The sequence below is a fragment of the Neltuma alba genome, unplaced genomic scaffold, assembly GCF_004799145.2.
Source record: "Neltuma alba isolate B1F8T4 unplaced genomic scaffold, ASM479914v2 tig00012111_pilon, whole genome shotgun sequence".
Lineage (NCBI taxonomy): Eukaryota > Viridiplantae > Streptophyta > Magnoliopsida > Fabales > Fabaceae > Neltuma > Neltuma alba.
Window position 1 is genome coordinate 21,390 of NW_021636663.1, and position 15,976 is coordinate 37,365.

The window sequence follows — 15,976 nt, forward strand, 5'->3', positions numbered from 1 at the left end:
TTAAATTTATGTATGTTTAAAATATTTAATAATATTAAAAATTATTAATTTATTCAAATAAAAAATTATTTTAAAAGATAGAGCAGACATCAAAATAAAAAGACTAGTGATTCACGATTTTAATATCACAATATGTGAAATTTTCAATAAGATAATACTATATGGTTATAAATAGTCTAAAAATATGTTAGGATATTGGAGGGGGTCAATTTTTTTTTATTTTTTAGTATTTTTTTCGTCAGGCTAAAAAACCGTCCGGTTTTCTGAAAACCGTTCCGGTTCCCGGTCTAACTCCGGTTTCCGGCTTAATGGCGGCTCAACTCCGGTCCAATCCGGTTCAACTACATAAACGGTTTTTCGGTCCAAACCGAGCCGTTAACGGGTCCAGCTGACGGTTCAACCGGTCCGGTCCGGTTTTTAAATCATTGGTGATAAGGACATGAAAATAATATTATTGTATTGATATATCTATATATATATTTATATATTCATCCGCTTCTATTTCTAATTACTTTTAGTGTGTTTTGTCATAGTCAAGAAAAATTTTAAATTTTATTAATTATGTCTTAAAAATTTACAACTTTCAATTTAAGTTATCCCTATTATACTACACCCCATGAGAGTAATGTCTTCATAATAATAAATAAAAAATAAAATTATACATTTACATGAAAAATTGAAAAGGTTAGATATTACATTTCTCACCTTTAAATAATTTTTATTTTCCAAATTTAAAATATATAATAAATAAAAAATAAAATTGTATATTTGTATGAAAAATTGAAAAGATTAGATATTACATTTCTCACCCTTAAATAAATTTCATTTTCCAAATTTAAAATGTATGGTATAAGACAATGTCATATTTATGGTTACGATGCTGTGAAGACCCTAAGTCCTTCCCTCTGTATTGTGTTCTGATTTCATATTATCTTTTAAAAAATTATACTTACTCATAAGTTCAACCCGTCAAACAAACAAAAAAATGGCAGGTTAGAATTAATTAAAAACCAACCTATTAGTAAAAAAATCTTTTTTAACCTACACTGCTAGACCTACAATCCATTGCAGGTTAGCCCGTCAACCCATGTACTAACATGCTTTTTTTCCCAATTTTATTAATTATTATAATTATATTATTATTTTTATATCCTATCCAAAACTTAGGAAAAAACCTATATTATTTATTTTGTGCTTTTGAGTGAGTATTTGAAGGAAGAACAAAAATTTCATTATTTTTTTTATATTGTATAAAAATATTAAAAATATTTTTTAAAAAAATAAATAATCGTTAACAGGTTGACAAACTAATTCATCAACCCACAAAATGATGGGTTGGAATTGGTTAAAAACCAACCTGTTATCACACGAGCCTTTTTAACCTGTATTGTTTAATCTTAACTTATCACATGCCAACCCATAGTTTATAAGTTGGCTCATATTATCACCTATATATACTTGTGTGTAAATTTTTTTTTTTCCAAACGGAGTTCTTTTACTCTTCAAAAAATTTAGTTTAGTAAACGCTGGCGAAATTAAAAAAAAAAAAATTTAGGAACCATTGACCCGCTTTGATATAATTTCGTCAGATCCTATTGTACAAAATTTCACATGACCTCTAGCAGGCACTGGGTTTGATTGATTCAACGGTCCTTTACCCTTGGAATTGAGCTTCTTGTTTTTGATGGACTAACTAACGCAACAACTCAAATTTCAAGACTGTATTTGGGATGGCATTTCAGCCATCTCAACATAGCTTTTCCGGTGGTTAAACACGTCAGGCTTGTCGCTACTTGTTTGGTATGGCGTCTATGCAAATGAACTTTTGCCTCCATGGTATGTTAACAGTGAAGTCATTTTATTCTGCGGGAGAGAGAGAAGAGCACACAGGAGTAAGAAAGACAGAATGGGACCCACCTTGCTCTATGAAAAAGAAAAGACAAAATTTCTCTAAAACAACCGCCAATAACTTGATATTTACAGGAGTATCATAAGAAGACAAAAATAAAATGAAAATAATATCCATATGTACAAAAATCAGATTAGATATATTTAATTAAGTGATTTGTTCAGTATTTATATTTTTTCTAATAATACATTAGCTATTTATTTTTATATTTTTAATTTTAATATTTCTCTTAATTTATCAAAAGGTTAATATATTTTTTGGTTCCTAAAATTTGAAACTAAGATTTAGTTCATTTTTTTAGTCTCTCAAATTTCAAATATATAACTATAAAATCATGGGTTTAAAACTTAAAGAACTAAAATTAAAATAAACCTAAATTTTAAGAATTAAAAATTATATTAACCTGTTATCACATTATATATATTTAATAAAATTCATGTCTTTTTTTAGTTATTTTATATCTAAAAATGTTTTCCAATTATATCTTCAAAGCAAGTTTTCTCTCCACTAATCTTTTCATAAAAGCCTACCCAAATAACCCCCCTACATTATTTGACTTTCTAAAAGTTAAATAAAGTAAAAGTCATCTCTACCCCTATTAATCTAAATACAACGATCTAGTTCAGTCCCCGATCACATGACAAGCCATGGATGGAAAATCATGCCTTTGGCAATTGGCACAGGAGAAAATGGCAAAATGCCACCAGCGCGCCACGACATAAAACGTTACTAACGACGCCGTTTAGAACCGCACACGGTCTCCGCCTGGCTTCAAGCCTTCAAGTTTCAACTCGCCTGTTCTGCGGTTGAAGTAGATAGCTCGACGCAACTCACCCTGTACGACGTTTCTGTCTCTCAGATTATAGGAACCGTAAGGAAACCAGGCTGTCCAATCAACTTAGCTGCTACGTTAGATCTCTCTCTATCGGATAATTTTGTCCGCAATTTCTGAGCACCAAAAAAAGGCATCTTTCACTTCCACTTTATTTTTATTTTTTTAAATATTTCAGTTCCTGGATCTGGGTTTACTAAATTAAACTACTTGATTTGAATAATGACCCCTTCTTTTTTGTTTGGTTCTGTTTTTGGGTTTCGTCTCTCGATTTGTGCAGATGAGATCATCAGGCTGGGGCTCCTTGAGGCAATTTTGGGTGTTTATGTTGATTGGAATACTATACAACTTGAAAGGGTCAGAAGGGATTAGATTTGTGATAGAGAAAGAGGAATGCTTCTCCCACGATGTTAAATACGAGGGTGATACTGTCCATGTTTCTTTCGTTGTCATTAAGGCTGACTCTCCCTGGCATTATTCAAATGAAGGTGTCGATCTCGTGGTATGTACATTTTCTGAAAAATTCTTTTCTACCCAAATCTTTGGTGATTCTTGAGCGAAATGGTTCACTAGGTAATGAGTTCATGGATTGTGGTTTACTCTTGATTTATATGGATTCTTGTCTAAAAACCATTGATGGTCACACATTTTGCAACTTATTTTCCATTTAGACTTGCTTTAATTTTATGATAATCTTCATACCTGTAGAAGTTTTAATTTTTCCGCTAATGCATACATATTGGAGAAGCCTTTATGAGTTTCTTCAGAAGAAGTTCGTGACCAGGAATTTGTGATTTTTCTAAGATATTGTGAAACTCTAATCAGATCTTGGAATTATTAACTTTTTCACTATTTTTGTTCTAGCTAGAGGACATCAAAGTACCAATGTGTCTGACTTAGAAAGCTAATGAGATGATTTGTTTTTGCTGTGAATTTATCTTTCTTGTCCTTTGTATCTTGCCATGCTACTTTCGAATATCATTCCTCCATCTGTTATTTCAGGTGAAGGGACCTTCAGGTGAGCAAGTTCAAGATTTCCGTGATAAGACCAGTGAAAAGTTTGAGTTTGTGGCGCACAAGTCAGGGGTTCATAAATTCTGCTTCAATAACAAGTCCCCTTATCATGAGACGATTGACTTTGATGTACACGTTGGTCACTTCTCTTATTTTGAGCAACATGCAAAAGATGGTAGAGTACCTATGCCATTACGCCCTCTTGTTTTTGCTTTTTATAGTTACCTTCTCTTGTTTCGTGAAATGCCTAGAATTTGAGATAAACTATGATGGACACTATTAGGTAACTATTCTGGGTAATTTTTAACCAGTCTGTGCTGTAGATAAGGTAGATTTTAGGCAGTTACATGACTTTTTGGGACAGATTTGGGTAGTTCCGAGGAAGTTATGTAGCTGTTTTTGACAGCAGAAATGTTGTAGCAGTTTGGGACTGTTGTGGGGTGGTTTGTGGTTTAGATCTGAAGAAAGCATGGACGGAAACATTCCTGTGGTGTGTTTTATTGGAGATTCATCTCGTCTAGGATAACTAGTGGAATTTTTTTTTTTTTTTTTTTAAATTCTTGTTTCTGTTTGTTAGTATTGCTTTGCATACTTTATATAATTGTGCAGTTTTCTGCTCTAGTTTTCATCACTCATCATGACAGTTATTCTGCAGAGCATTTCAATCCTTTGCTGGAACAGATAGCTAAGTTGGAGGAAGCTCTTTACAATATCCAGTTTGAACAGCATTGGTTGGAGGCTCAGACTGACCGCCAAGCTATAGGTACTTTTTGAAAAACATCTTCTTGTTTTTATTTATTATTTATTTATTTATTTTTAAAACCTTTAGCAACTACATTCTTTTGTACATAAAAACTAAGCGCCACAGTATATTGACTCTATAGTTGCAAGTGCTATCTAGTGTATATATGTATTTGGTTTTTTTCCTTCTAAATGCATTTTCTAGTTTCTTAACTGCATTGTTAAATATGGTACTTTCAGTTTCTGAATCTTCTCTGGGTTTATGGCCTAAGTTTTCTGATTATGATTTCTTTAAGTTTTGGAATCATAGTGGGCTACATCTTCAATTCTAAGTACTTTGCAGTGTTGCTCTGTACGCTTGGATACTCTTTTGGATACAGATGTAGATCACAAAAGGAAGCGGAGAAGGGGAAGGAGAAAGAGGGAGAAATAGAAAAAACAGAGAAACAGAAGAAGAGTGATAGAGAAAAAAGGGTAAAGAGAGAAATGGTGTGTTGAAAGAGAGAATGGCAGAAAACAATTATTCTACGTTTCAAATCATCAGCTCTGACAAAAGAAAAATAACCTAGGTCTATTGCTAGTCCAGAACACAATAGCATAAAGTGGGAAAAAAAAGTTGAACAAGTGAGGAAACTCATCCTTAGTGGTTCAAGTCTCTAAATTTCTCATTATTTGCCTCCTGATTGGAAGAACTTTCCCTTGGAGAGGAAGACTGCTAATAAGACAGGATTTATGTGAGGAAACTAAACTCCTCCTTTGTCGTTCAAGTGGCATCCAAATTTGAGCAAATTTTCTAACAAGACCATGGTTTTTTTTTTTTTTTTTGGTTTTTTGGTTCGGTCGGGGGGATCAGGAGGGAGAACAATATGATCGCCATAACCGTATCAATTTCATCAATAGGTGGTGGAGCCCGTTTTGATACCAAAATTGTCGTTGAACCCCAAATGAAGAAGGGGCAGGGGACGGAGAAAGAGGGAATAATATGCAGATAAAGGTCAAAAGTAATAAGAGCAAGGGAGAAATAGGGATACAGAGAGAAAATGGAAGTTGAGAAAGTGGATGTTAAAAAATATCTAAACACTCAGGCAACGGTATTATGCTTCCCTTAACTGTCGAGAGGTTCAAGTCACCTCCAGTCTAATGTGTCTATCTTTTCTTTCATGGCCACAAAACTCTCGGTGACATATCAGCTCACAGTATTGTGGGTTTTGAGCCTACTCTTAGTCTTCTTTCCATTACCATCAGATTTGTTCTCAGCATTGGGCCTACTCCTTTGATACATTCGACAGACTAAAATTTGAAATTCATAAACAATGATTCTGAATTTCATATGAATGCATTTTTCATACATGATTAACCTCAGACCCGATATGTAAAAGCCTTTAATCAAGATTCACTATCTCATAGGATATCTCCATCATGGCTGAGGCTGCCCCAACAAAAGTCCATGTGAAATGTTTTTGGAAAACCAAACTAATATTGTTTGTATTGTTTTAATTGTAATACATAATCCATGTAACTGTCACATCCCAGTTTAATTTGCCAAAATTTAATTCACATGCCTTGTTCCTTTATTTTCTTGTCCTTCAAGTTGATTTAAGTTGGAACAATCAAAGTCATTTTGTCCCCTATTTCTCGGCTATCTACACAAGACAGTTCAATTAATTAAACCGTAAATTTCTTTCAATGTGGGCCCTGCATTATTTTTACAAATTAGACCTCTTGCTTCTTTTCCTTAAATCCTTGGCCCTTCTCTTTTCATTTTAGGGAACTTTTGATCTTTCCACATCACTTTCTATGTCATCAAGCATGTGAATAATGTTACGTGCAATTATATATGCATACATGCGCATAGATATTAATTTCAAGGATTTGACAAAACAAATCTGGAAATAGGAAACTAATTAATTTGACCTGAAAGTAAGTTCTAGCCATTTGACACCCATTTGGGCACTTCGAAATTGCACTTCAATTACCTGACACATTGTCTAACTACCTTGGTCTCTTTAGGCATTACTTTGTGCTTGAACAAGCAGGACTACGGCTTCATCGACCTTCTCCATGTGAGTTTTAGGGTCATCAGTCTTTGATGAATAGTGGTAGAGAAGAGGAGGAAAGAAAATAGCCGCCCCCTCCCCAAATTTTTTTTGTCCTTTCTTTTTTTTGCTTAAAGAAAAATTGTGAATAGGTACTTTGTGAGTTTTAGGGTCATCAGTCCTTTCTTTTTTTTTTGGTAAAGAAGAGGACAAGAAAGATTGTGAATAGGTACTCCGAATGTTGCTTAAGAAAGCATAATATCTAATTACAATTCATTCTTCTTATATAGGCTTCTAACTCCTAGCTTCTAACAGCTACTTTTATTATAACTAACACCTACCCGTCGTGTGCATATTACAATTTATACATCAATAATCGCCGGGGTGGAAGAACCCTTGACCTTTGCAATAATGAAAGAGGAATGCTGTTTCTGCGGGTGAAATAGGGAAATCCAGCCTGCCAGTCCATCCGGAAGGTCCTTCCACTGCACTAACACCTCAGTTGTGATCCTACCCCCTTTCCTTCCCATTCTCCTGTTCAAAATCTTGTCTGGTGCTAAGTTTGGAGGTGGACCAGGCCAATCAAGTGTCGGATGATGCCGTTTCACTGAGGGAGAGGGAAATGTGGAGGCTAGGATGAATTCTTGACTCTGATGGTAGTTCCAATTTATAAGAAACTGGATCAACCCTTTAGATGATTCTATTAAGCCCAGAATATCTTGGTGCCAATTTTTCAGAGCTTCTAGAGGCTGCAGAAATTTGTTGGTAAGGTTGTAGCTTAAGAAAAACCCATTGGCCCGCCTCAAGCTCTATCCGTTTGGTGCAGACCTACTTTTTGTTTCATTCTCTTTACAGCCCTGTTTAAATGATGTTCGGCTATAGCTAGAGCTTCTTCCCTTGCAGATAAGCTAGGCATAGATGGGAGTAGTACAAGATCTGCATTCTCTAGCTTAGGAGTAACCCAAGGTCTGGCCTTAGACTAGATCCTCATGCTAAGCCTTTTGAGGAGCTTGGCTCAATAAATCTTATTTACTGAACTCTGCTGCTTGTATTCTCTTCCCAGATAGATGAATACTGAAAGGTTCTTTGTGGTGTTCTCCCTATGGATGTGGCCCATTTTTTATTATGAGTGTTGTGGCTATATGACTTGTGATTTATGATTGTATTACGTGTTCTTATCACTCGAAATGCAGTGAACGAAGCCATGAGCCGAAGAGCAGTGCACAAGGCAATCTTTGAATCCGCCGCGCTGGTCGGAGCTAGCGCGCTTCAAGTGTACCTTCTGCAGCGGTTGTTTGAACGGAGGATGGGAACATCAAGAGTTTAAAGCCGCTAAAGTGCTTTGGGACCTTGTAATATTACAGAATGAGAACATAATAGTACCTTTTTTAAAAAAATTTATTTCTTGACTTTTGGATGAGCTGGATTATTAATTTACTTGTAATTTTACTCAACACTGTAGTAACATTTGTAATTTTATTCAAAAGTTACAAATCTTGCTATGCTGTCCCGAGTTTGAAGCTTTGGTGTTAACTTTCGTTGAGTGGGTCCCTTTGAATTAGTGATTAGAACAATAGTTTCTTGTCAATCTGATTTTTAAAAAAATGAGATTGGGTAAAAGTCAAATTGGGTGATATGAACTATGTTTGAACTGGAGTTTATAAAATTTAATTTGTGAAAGTTAGATTGGGTAAAAAATTATTTGGATTATGATTGAATTAGTAATTTTAGCTTGTAAAATTACTAAAATGAGTAAGACTTTATTAAATAATAAAAATAAAAAAATTATCAATTTACGTAATATAATAATTTTAGATTATTTATAAGCTCTTGTTGATATCATATATTTTCTTTTATTTTTTATCATTTATTATAAAAGCATATTTGAAAACAAAAATATATTTTTAACTTATTACTTTTAATTGATTTTTTGTTGTCTACAAATTAGTTATTTAAAGCTTATAATAAGAATCAGGAGAGGTAGTAAATTTCTTAGCTTTCTCTCTCTCTCTCTCTCTCTATTTCAAAAGTCATAAGTTATAAGCCATAAGCCATACGTAACTAATGTTTACTTATAGTTTATTGTAACTTTTTATGCAAAAGTCAGATTGCTCTATTGTTAATCCAAACATCACAACTTTTTCAAACGTCCTTCTACTTAAAAAAGAAAAAAAGTAACTTATTGCCCTCCAAACTCTGAGCCAAACAGGCTCACAACATTTTTGCTTTTGGGTACCAATTAAAAGCTTTTTTTCACACATCGAAATACACTCATCCAAATACGTACTTCATATATTATAATATTATTTTCAAAATTATAGTTTTGATTATATCCAAACATTCCTTGAGACTAAAAACTTATTAGGAGTTTGGCATGCTATAAATTACTAAATTGCCTTTTCCCTTGTACACAAAAAAAAAAAACTAAATTCCATGTTATAAGCTTTAGTTTTAAGTATGCAGACCATGCTTTGAACTATATATTTAAAAATACATAGAAAAGAAATGAACTTTATTTGCAACGGTTGCTTGTTTTCAATCAAAACAAGATATGTGGATTTTTTTATATATTATTTATTCTATAACAAATTGTTATTATTAATATTATTAACATCTTAAAATCCACTTGTTTTGATTTATTTGGACAAAAATATATTAAGTATATAAAACTAACTACTAAAATCTTCTCCCTTGAATGATTGTCACATTTTTTGGGAAAAGGTAATGAGGTGGGAATGACAAGTCACGCCAATGTTGTGAAGGAATTTTAGAAGAAACAGACCGTTTGGTTATTAGAAAAAGATAGGAATGAAATGGAATGAGACATAATATTTTCTCTCATATATAAGAACTAAATAACTAATTTATATATATTAAAAATATTAGTTAAGTTAGTTATATGTGATGAATGTGTAATGGTTTTTTTAAAATATCCTGTTTAGTTATTAACCACTTTTTGATAGAAATTCTCTTATTATGTGCCTTCAAGAGGGATATTTTAAGAGGAAAAATATAAATTTGACAAACAAAATCAATTGAGATATTATATTTAAAATCAAAATGAATCTTTTATTTAGTTTTTACATTTAGGATCTGAGATAGTAATATAGACTAAAATAAAAGTGGTCGTACATTAATTTTTGACAGAGGAGGGCAATGAAGTAATAGAGAGGCGGGAATAAAGATTGGTAAGTACAAGGTCATGAATTTAGATTCTCATTTTTTAAGGAACAATGATTGCGGTGAGAGGAACTATTAACCAAACATGATTACATAGAAATAAAATTTAAAAAATATGTTTGTATACAAATATTAAATATAAAATGATTACTATTGAAAAGGTCTTTTCGTAGATATCCCAAAGAGTTGAAGCAAGTGAAACCCAATGAAAATCACTATGGAAAAGGTTTTTTTCCTCCCCAAGAAATTTAAATTTGTGTTTGGATACTACTCCCTCCGTTTCAAAAGACCAAAAAATTGCAACCCATTTTTTCAAAAGAAAAAAATAAATAAAATGAGTTATTTATTGGGAAAATACCAATAAAATAACATTTGAAATTTGAAATTCCAGAAACTCATCCCAATAAACAAAATTCTAAATTGGCCACTTGTATCAAAATGGGATTTTGAAATGATGCTACTTTTACAATTGTGCCCTGTGCTTTATGACAAACAAAAACAGCACTTAAGCCACCTTCAGCCAACAAGCCGGCAATTTGTAAATTTGGGCTCTTGAGCATTATAGTGGCCCTCTTTAGATTTTTGGGGTTTACATTTTGATTTGAAGAATCTTGCTCTTTTATGATACTCTGTCTGATTCTAAACGTAAAAATTAAATAATTAATTTACTGAGATTAATAAAATTAATTAGGTTAATTATTTATAAAATTTGAATGCTAGTTTCTCTTAGATACCTTATTTAATCATTTGTACTAGATTTGTACTAGAAACTACTTCATAACGAGAAAACCTCTCACAAGTGCAGCTTAAATCAATAGGGTTAGCTAAGATAAAAATTATAACTTTATGAAAAAAAATGAATTGAGATATTATAAAATTAAAATAAATCTCAGAACAAGTTTATATATTTAGGATCCCAAAGGACAATTTCCACACCCTCTCTCTAATACATGCCAAGTGTTGAGAAGATATTAGTTTGACAATTGGCTTGCTTTGTGTGAGTTAATTCATGGGTTAGTTTAGAGCTTTTGGACTAACAAAAAAGTTTGCATTTTTATTATAATGAATCTCCCCATATATTGGAGCTAGCGATCATACAAACACAAAGAGAGAGAGATCCATCATTATACGACCGAGGTTATGACAACATATGGGTTATTTGTACGTAGTTGACCATGTCGCTGCTATTGCATTATATTACAGGTGACATTTTATTTTCGTTTCATACACTTGTAGTTTCAATTATAGTTATGGTTAATACCCATTGTCACTGCCCCCCACACTGCCACTTCCTCCTTTGCCGCCGCTGCCACCATGGCCACCTCCCCCACTACTCCCACCATTCCCTTCTCCGCCGCCACCACCGCTTCCTCCTTTCCCACCACCGCCATAATTGCCTCCACCACTCCCTCCCTTACCGCCACCACCACTTCCTCCCTTTCCACCACCACCATGGCTGCCTCCTCCACTTCCTCCTTTCCCTCCACCACCATGACTGCCACCGCCTCCACTACCTCTTTTGCCGCCGCCACCACCACCACCACTTCCTCCTTTTCCTCCACCACCATAGCTGCCACCGCCTCCACCGCCTCCTTTCCCACCACCACCGCTACTTCCTCCACCACTTCCTCCTTTTCCTCCACCGCCTTGGCTACCACCACCTCCACTACCTCCTTTCCCACCACCACCACTACTTCCTCCTTTTCCTCCGCCACCATAGCTGCCACCGCCTCCACTACCTCCTTTCCCACCACCCCCGCTACTTCCTCCACCACTTCCTCCTTTTCCTCCACCACCGTGGTTACCACCACCTCCACTACCTCCTTTCCCACCACCACCACCACTTCCTCCTTTTCCTCCGCCACCGTAGCTTCCACCGCCTCCACTACCTCCTTTGCCGCCGCCACCACTACTTCCTCCTTTTCCTCCACCACCATGGCTGCCACCACCTCCACTACCTCCTTTCCCACCACCACTTCCTCCTTTTCCTCCACCACCATAGCTACCTCCACTTCCACTACTACCATCACCGTAACTATCACCGCCTCTACCTCCAACTACCCCATAGTTGCTATCACCATCTCCACTTCCTTCTTTTATGCCACCACCATAACCAATACCAGTTGCATTCGTATGTTCAGCAATTCTAGCTTTTGATTCTTCTGCTAGACTCACTGAAACCGGAAAAAACATGCAAATGAATATTTGTCCACAGGACACGTAGGACACGTTTTACTTTACTATGAGAACTTAATTTAAGGGAAATCAAGGAATATTTTGCACAGTTCTTCAAAGACTTGGATGTCTGCGCTTTACTTCATCATTTGCATTATTTCCTATTACTTCATATACCTCAAGAAAATAAAGGTACAAATTAGTTTAAAAAACGAAGAAAATAAAAGTACAAGCATTATAGTTTTTTGTTTTTTTGTTTCCTTATAAGCATTATAAGTTTGGACAACTATAATAAGTCCGATACCACTGTGAAACTTGCGATTCCAATCTAATTAATGTATGCCTAAATCAACATATATATGCAGTTACATAAATTATACATACATATATTTGAAATATCAGTATCAATATATTGGTACATATAATTTATAGAAAGCCACATCCATAAGTCATGACCAGCATGTGTGGCTTGCACATATTCTATGCAAAGCATGAGACTCACAATATTGTTATAGGAAACTACCTAAATACTTAGTTATATGTAAATACTTTCTAATTAATATGTAAATCTTACAAAATATGCAGCATTTTGAAGTCTTGAATTATTTGCAATTCATACTTACAATATATCACCCTAATTAGCTGTAAGCAGGAGTCATTTACGCAAAAAATTCAGAGTTTATTGTCTTGTTTTAATTGGAATATTTTATTTTGCACATAGTATTAAAAAAAAAAAAGCGCAATCCAGCGTGAATTTATAGACCATATAGAGGAAAAAAATATTCCTCATAAGAGAAAAACTTAAAAAAAGAACATGTGCAATTTAGCGTCAGTGTATTGACTAAAAAGCATATAAAACTTTAATCATTTTCCAAATTAGTTGGAGTAACACAACCACTAATATAGTCCTATAACTATCAAAAAACCATAATGGGAGTGAAAAGTTAGGGTTTTGGTTTAGGATTCAGACCTTGCAGCTCACCATTTGATGGCTCATGCCGTGCAGCTACCAAATTAGAAATGAGAAGAACATAAACCAGAAAGCAAAAGAGAATGAAGGCCTTGATGATCATTTTGGTCTTAACAGTCTTTAACCTTAGACTTAGATCGAGTGGGACATCATAAATTAAACGTGCATGCTCTCTACGAACCTAGTATGCATATATATAGTAATGCAAATCAGATTACCAGGCAAACAAATAAATAATATTGTAAAATGGGTGCAGATTACAAGGCTTTCGTTGAAGTCTACGTAGAAGGGTCATTTTCTACTCATTCGACACGCACCCCATTGAAGCATTGAAGAAAGACGTGTGTGCTGATTTGAGCCAAGTAGGCGGTTGAAATATGGACAACTGGCATGTAAATTTGGATAACATGCAAATATTCTTGAGCTGTGTTAAATGGAAGCCTACTTAACATCCCTATTTGATACTTCTCCAATTTTTAATATAGGATCTAATTGTTAAGTTAAAGTTGATCCTAAGTATAAGACCTATTTCTCCTATTTATTATTTTTTCTTAATTATCCCTATGAATAGTTCCTCAACCATAATCAAGTAAGTGAGGAAGGGATGATATTAAGAAACATAATTATGGTGTTTTAGGAAAAACATGTCATATTTTTTATAATTAACTAACTTACCTAACTTCTTTAATCTAATCAAATTAGTTAAATAGGTCTTATATTAAGGATTGGAGGAGTATATATTTTTTAAGAAAATAAAAATATACAAAAATACTAAATAAAGAATATAATAGTATATTTATATTAAAAATTTAATAATGGTACTTGTAAATAAAACTTAAAAAAGGTTCTTTTTCTTAACTTATTAATAGGATTAGAGGAATATCTACTACCTTTGGTCCTTATAGGATCTAGTTGAATAGTTTGAAGAGATTAAAAAAGTTAAAAAAATCACTTAATTATAATATATGTTACATGGCTTTTCTGAAATACTTATGTATTATTAGATTATATATCAGTTTATAAGTTAGGCAAATTAGTTTTTTAAAAAAATAAATATAAATATTTTAAAATAAACTTTTAGTTCCCTTAATCTTTATAAATTAATTAACTATGTTTTATAGTAGGCATTTAGGAAGCTTCCCAGTCAACAGAACTAAAAACATAGATAGTTTTTCATGTTATCCAAATTTGCATGCCATATCCAGTTGCCCTTATTTCAACTCCTGACTCAGCTCGAATCTACACACACGTCTTTCTTCAACGCTTTAACGTGGTGCGTGCCAAGGCAGGGAACAAGGACCTGTTATTTAGCCTCTTAAATAAATACTTGTAACTTGCACTTATTTTCATAACATGCACCAATTTTCTTTTTTTGGCGCTTGCTTTACTTTTCTATATTTTAAATATTAATTATATAGAGCACGTTCCATTGCCATCCTTATCTCATAGCCCAAAATTAAGGTTATGAGCTATGTGATTGTTCGAATAAAAATTCTCATTGCTGCTCAAGGAAGCCAAAAGAGGAGAAAGAGAAAAACAAAGATATTAAATACCAATATTCCCTAACTGGAGTTTTAATATACATGATTAAATAAGAATAATTTAAAAAATTAATACACATTTGTTTTAAATAACTAACTTAACTAATAAATACTCCTAGTTGGAGTGAACTAATTAGAACTTATTTGGCGTCATGTCATGAGTCAGTTGGGGAAAAAAGAAAAAACTAATGAGATGAATAAAGTGATCTTTGGCTTGACTTCGAGGGTAATTGATTTTTCGCGCCCAAAATTCAATTTTGCAAAAGTTAATTAAGATAAAAGTCATTTTTGCCAACATTAATCCAAATAGAATCCGAATCCTCTTAACGGCAGCACCCCCCAGTGTCGTAATATGGTCTATAAGGTTAATCTAAGAGCTCAAAATATGTCAAATCATCATGCTATCAAAAATTAAAAATAAATCTGACAGATGCTATAAAATTGCTAGGTACCTTTAAACTTTTTTTAAAAATTTTTTTAGAGTGAAACACCTAATTTCTTGGACCATCTTATTTTATTTTAACTGTAGAGTTTATTAGAAGTCCACATTGATATAAATTGAGTTAGACAGGATCACAAAGAGAGGCAAAGTTCTATCATAATCAAGCATTTTAATTAAAAATTGAAAAAAAACACTTGGTATAGTTTTGCCACTCTTTATAATCCTCTCTGACTCCATCAATATTAGGCTGAACTGAGATAAAATTTTCAGTTTAAGTTGGACAAGTCCAAAATATTATATATAAATACTCGGTGGTTAATTTTTTTTCCTTTATCTTTTATGGTTATCTGAATCAGTCTGCAGGAATATGAACCTGTCGTAAATCTTTTAGTTGAAATAAGGCAAATGAAACAAACTGAATACTCCATGCTAAAAAAAAAGATCTTAAAAAATAGTTCAAAGCTGGTAAAAAAAATTCACACTATGATTAAGATTTATTTCTAATTTTAATAGCACAATGATATGGCATACTGTAAGCTATTTGATTAATTTCAAGGGAAAATTTCAGTGAAGGACTGCACTAGACGATTTATTTCAAACAACCCTCAAAATATTCTAAAATATCACTGTAGGACCAAAGGAGCAAACTAAAATTAATTTGAAAAGAGAAAAGATATTGTCACCCCTCAAAACTATGATGCTGAAGCTCTTCCCTCTCTCTTTTAAAACTATCAATAACTCAAGCTTTTCTCTTTCTTACTCTCTGAAAAATTTGATGTTGTGTTGAGAGAGATCATTCACTGTCGTCGTTGTTATGGTCAGTAGAGCATTTCCTGTCACTGCTATTCTATAGAGTGCCTTCGTCGTCGGCCCTATTTTGGTAACAAGAGCCCCCACTGTCGCCATAGTCTCTCTCTCTCTCTCTCTCTCTGTATGCGATCTCTTTCATTGCCTTTCCATTCAAGAAATTCTACACATAATATTGTAAAATCCTGCTCCATTTCTTCTCAGATTTGAGATAAAATTATACAGTGGGTTGATTTTAGATTCACACCATTAAGTGTTGAGAGCAAGCCTTTCAATTGCAAATTCCACTTATCTAGAAAAATAGTGATTTGGTGTTGTAAAAACTCATT

General features: G+C 33.5%; 2 protein-coding genes across 2 annotated transcripts; one reads left to right on the plus strand and one right to left on the minus strand.

The window, feature by feature from the left end:
• The first annotated feature begins 2,653 nt into the window (after positions 1-2,653).
• Positions 2,654-8,043, plus strand: LOC114722752 (transmembrane emp24 domain-containing protein p24beta2). Its single transcript, XM_028908848.1, has 5 exons — positions 2,654-2,874; positions 3,022-3,243; positions 3,744-3,930; positions 4,411-4,518; positions 7,726-8,043. The coding sequence occupies exons 2-5, from the start codon at positions 3,022-3,024 to the stop codon at positions 7,857-7,859; spliced, it is 651 nt and encodes a 216-aa protein (XP_028764681.1). The 5' UTR covers positions 2,654-2,874; the 3' UTR covers positions 7,860-8,043.
• A 2,923-nt stretch (positions 8,044-10,966) lies between these two features.
• On the minus strand, positions 10,967-12,960 carry LOC114722746 (glycine-rich cell wall structural protein 1.0-like). The gene is made up of 2 exons (XM_028908842.1): positions 12,858-12,960; positions 10,967-11,886 (listed from the first exon to the last, which is right to left on the minus strand). The coding sequence occupies exons 1-2, from the start codon at positions 12,958-12,960 to the stop codon at positions 10,967-10,969; spliced, it is 1,023 nt and encodes a 340-aa protein (XP_028764675.1).
• Between the last annotated feature and the right edge of the window lie 3,016 nt (positions 12,961-15,976).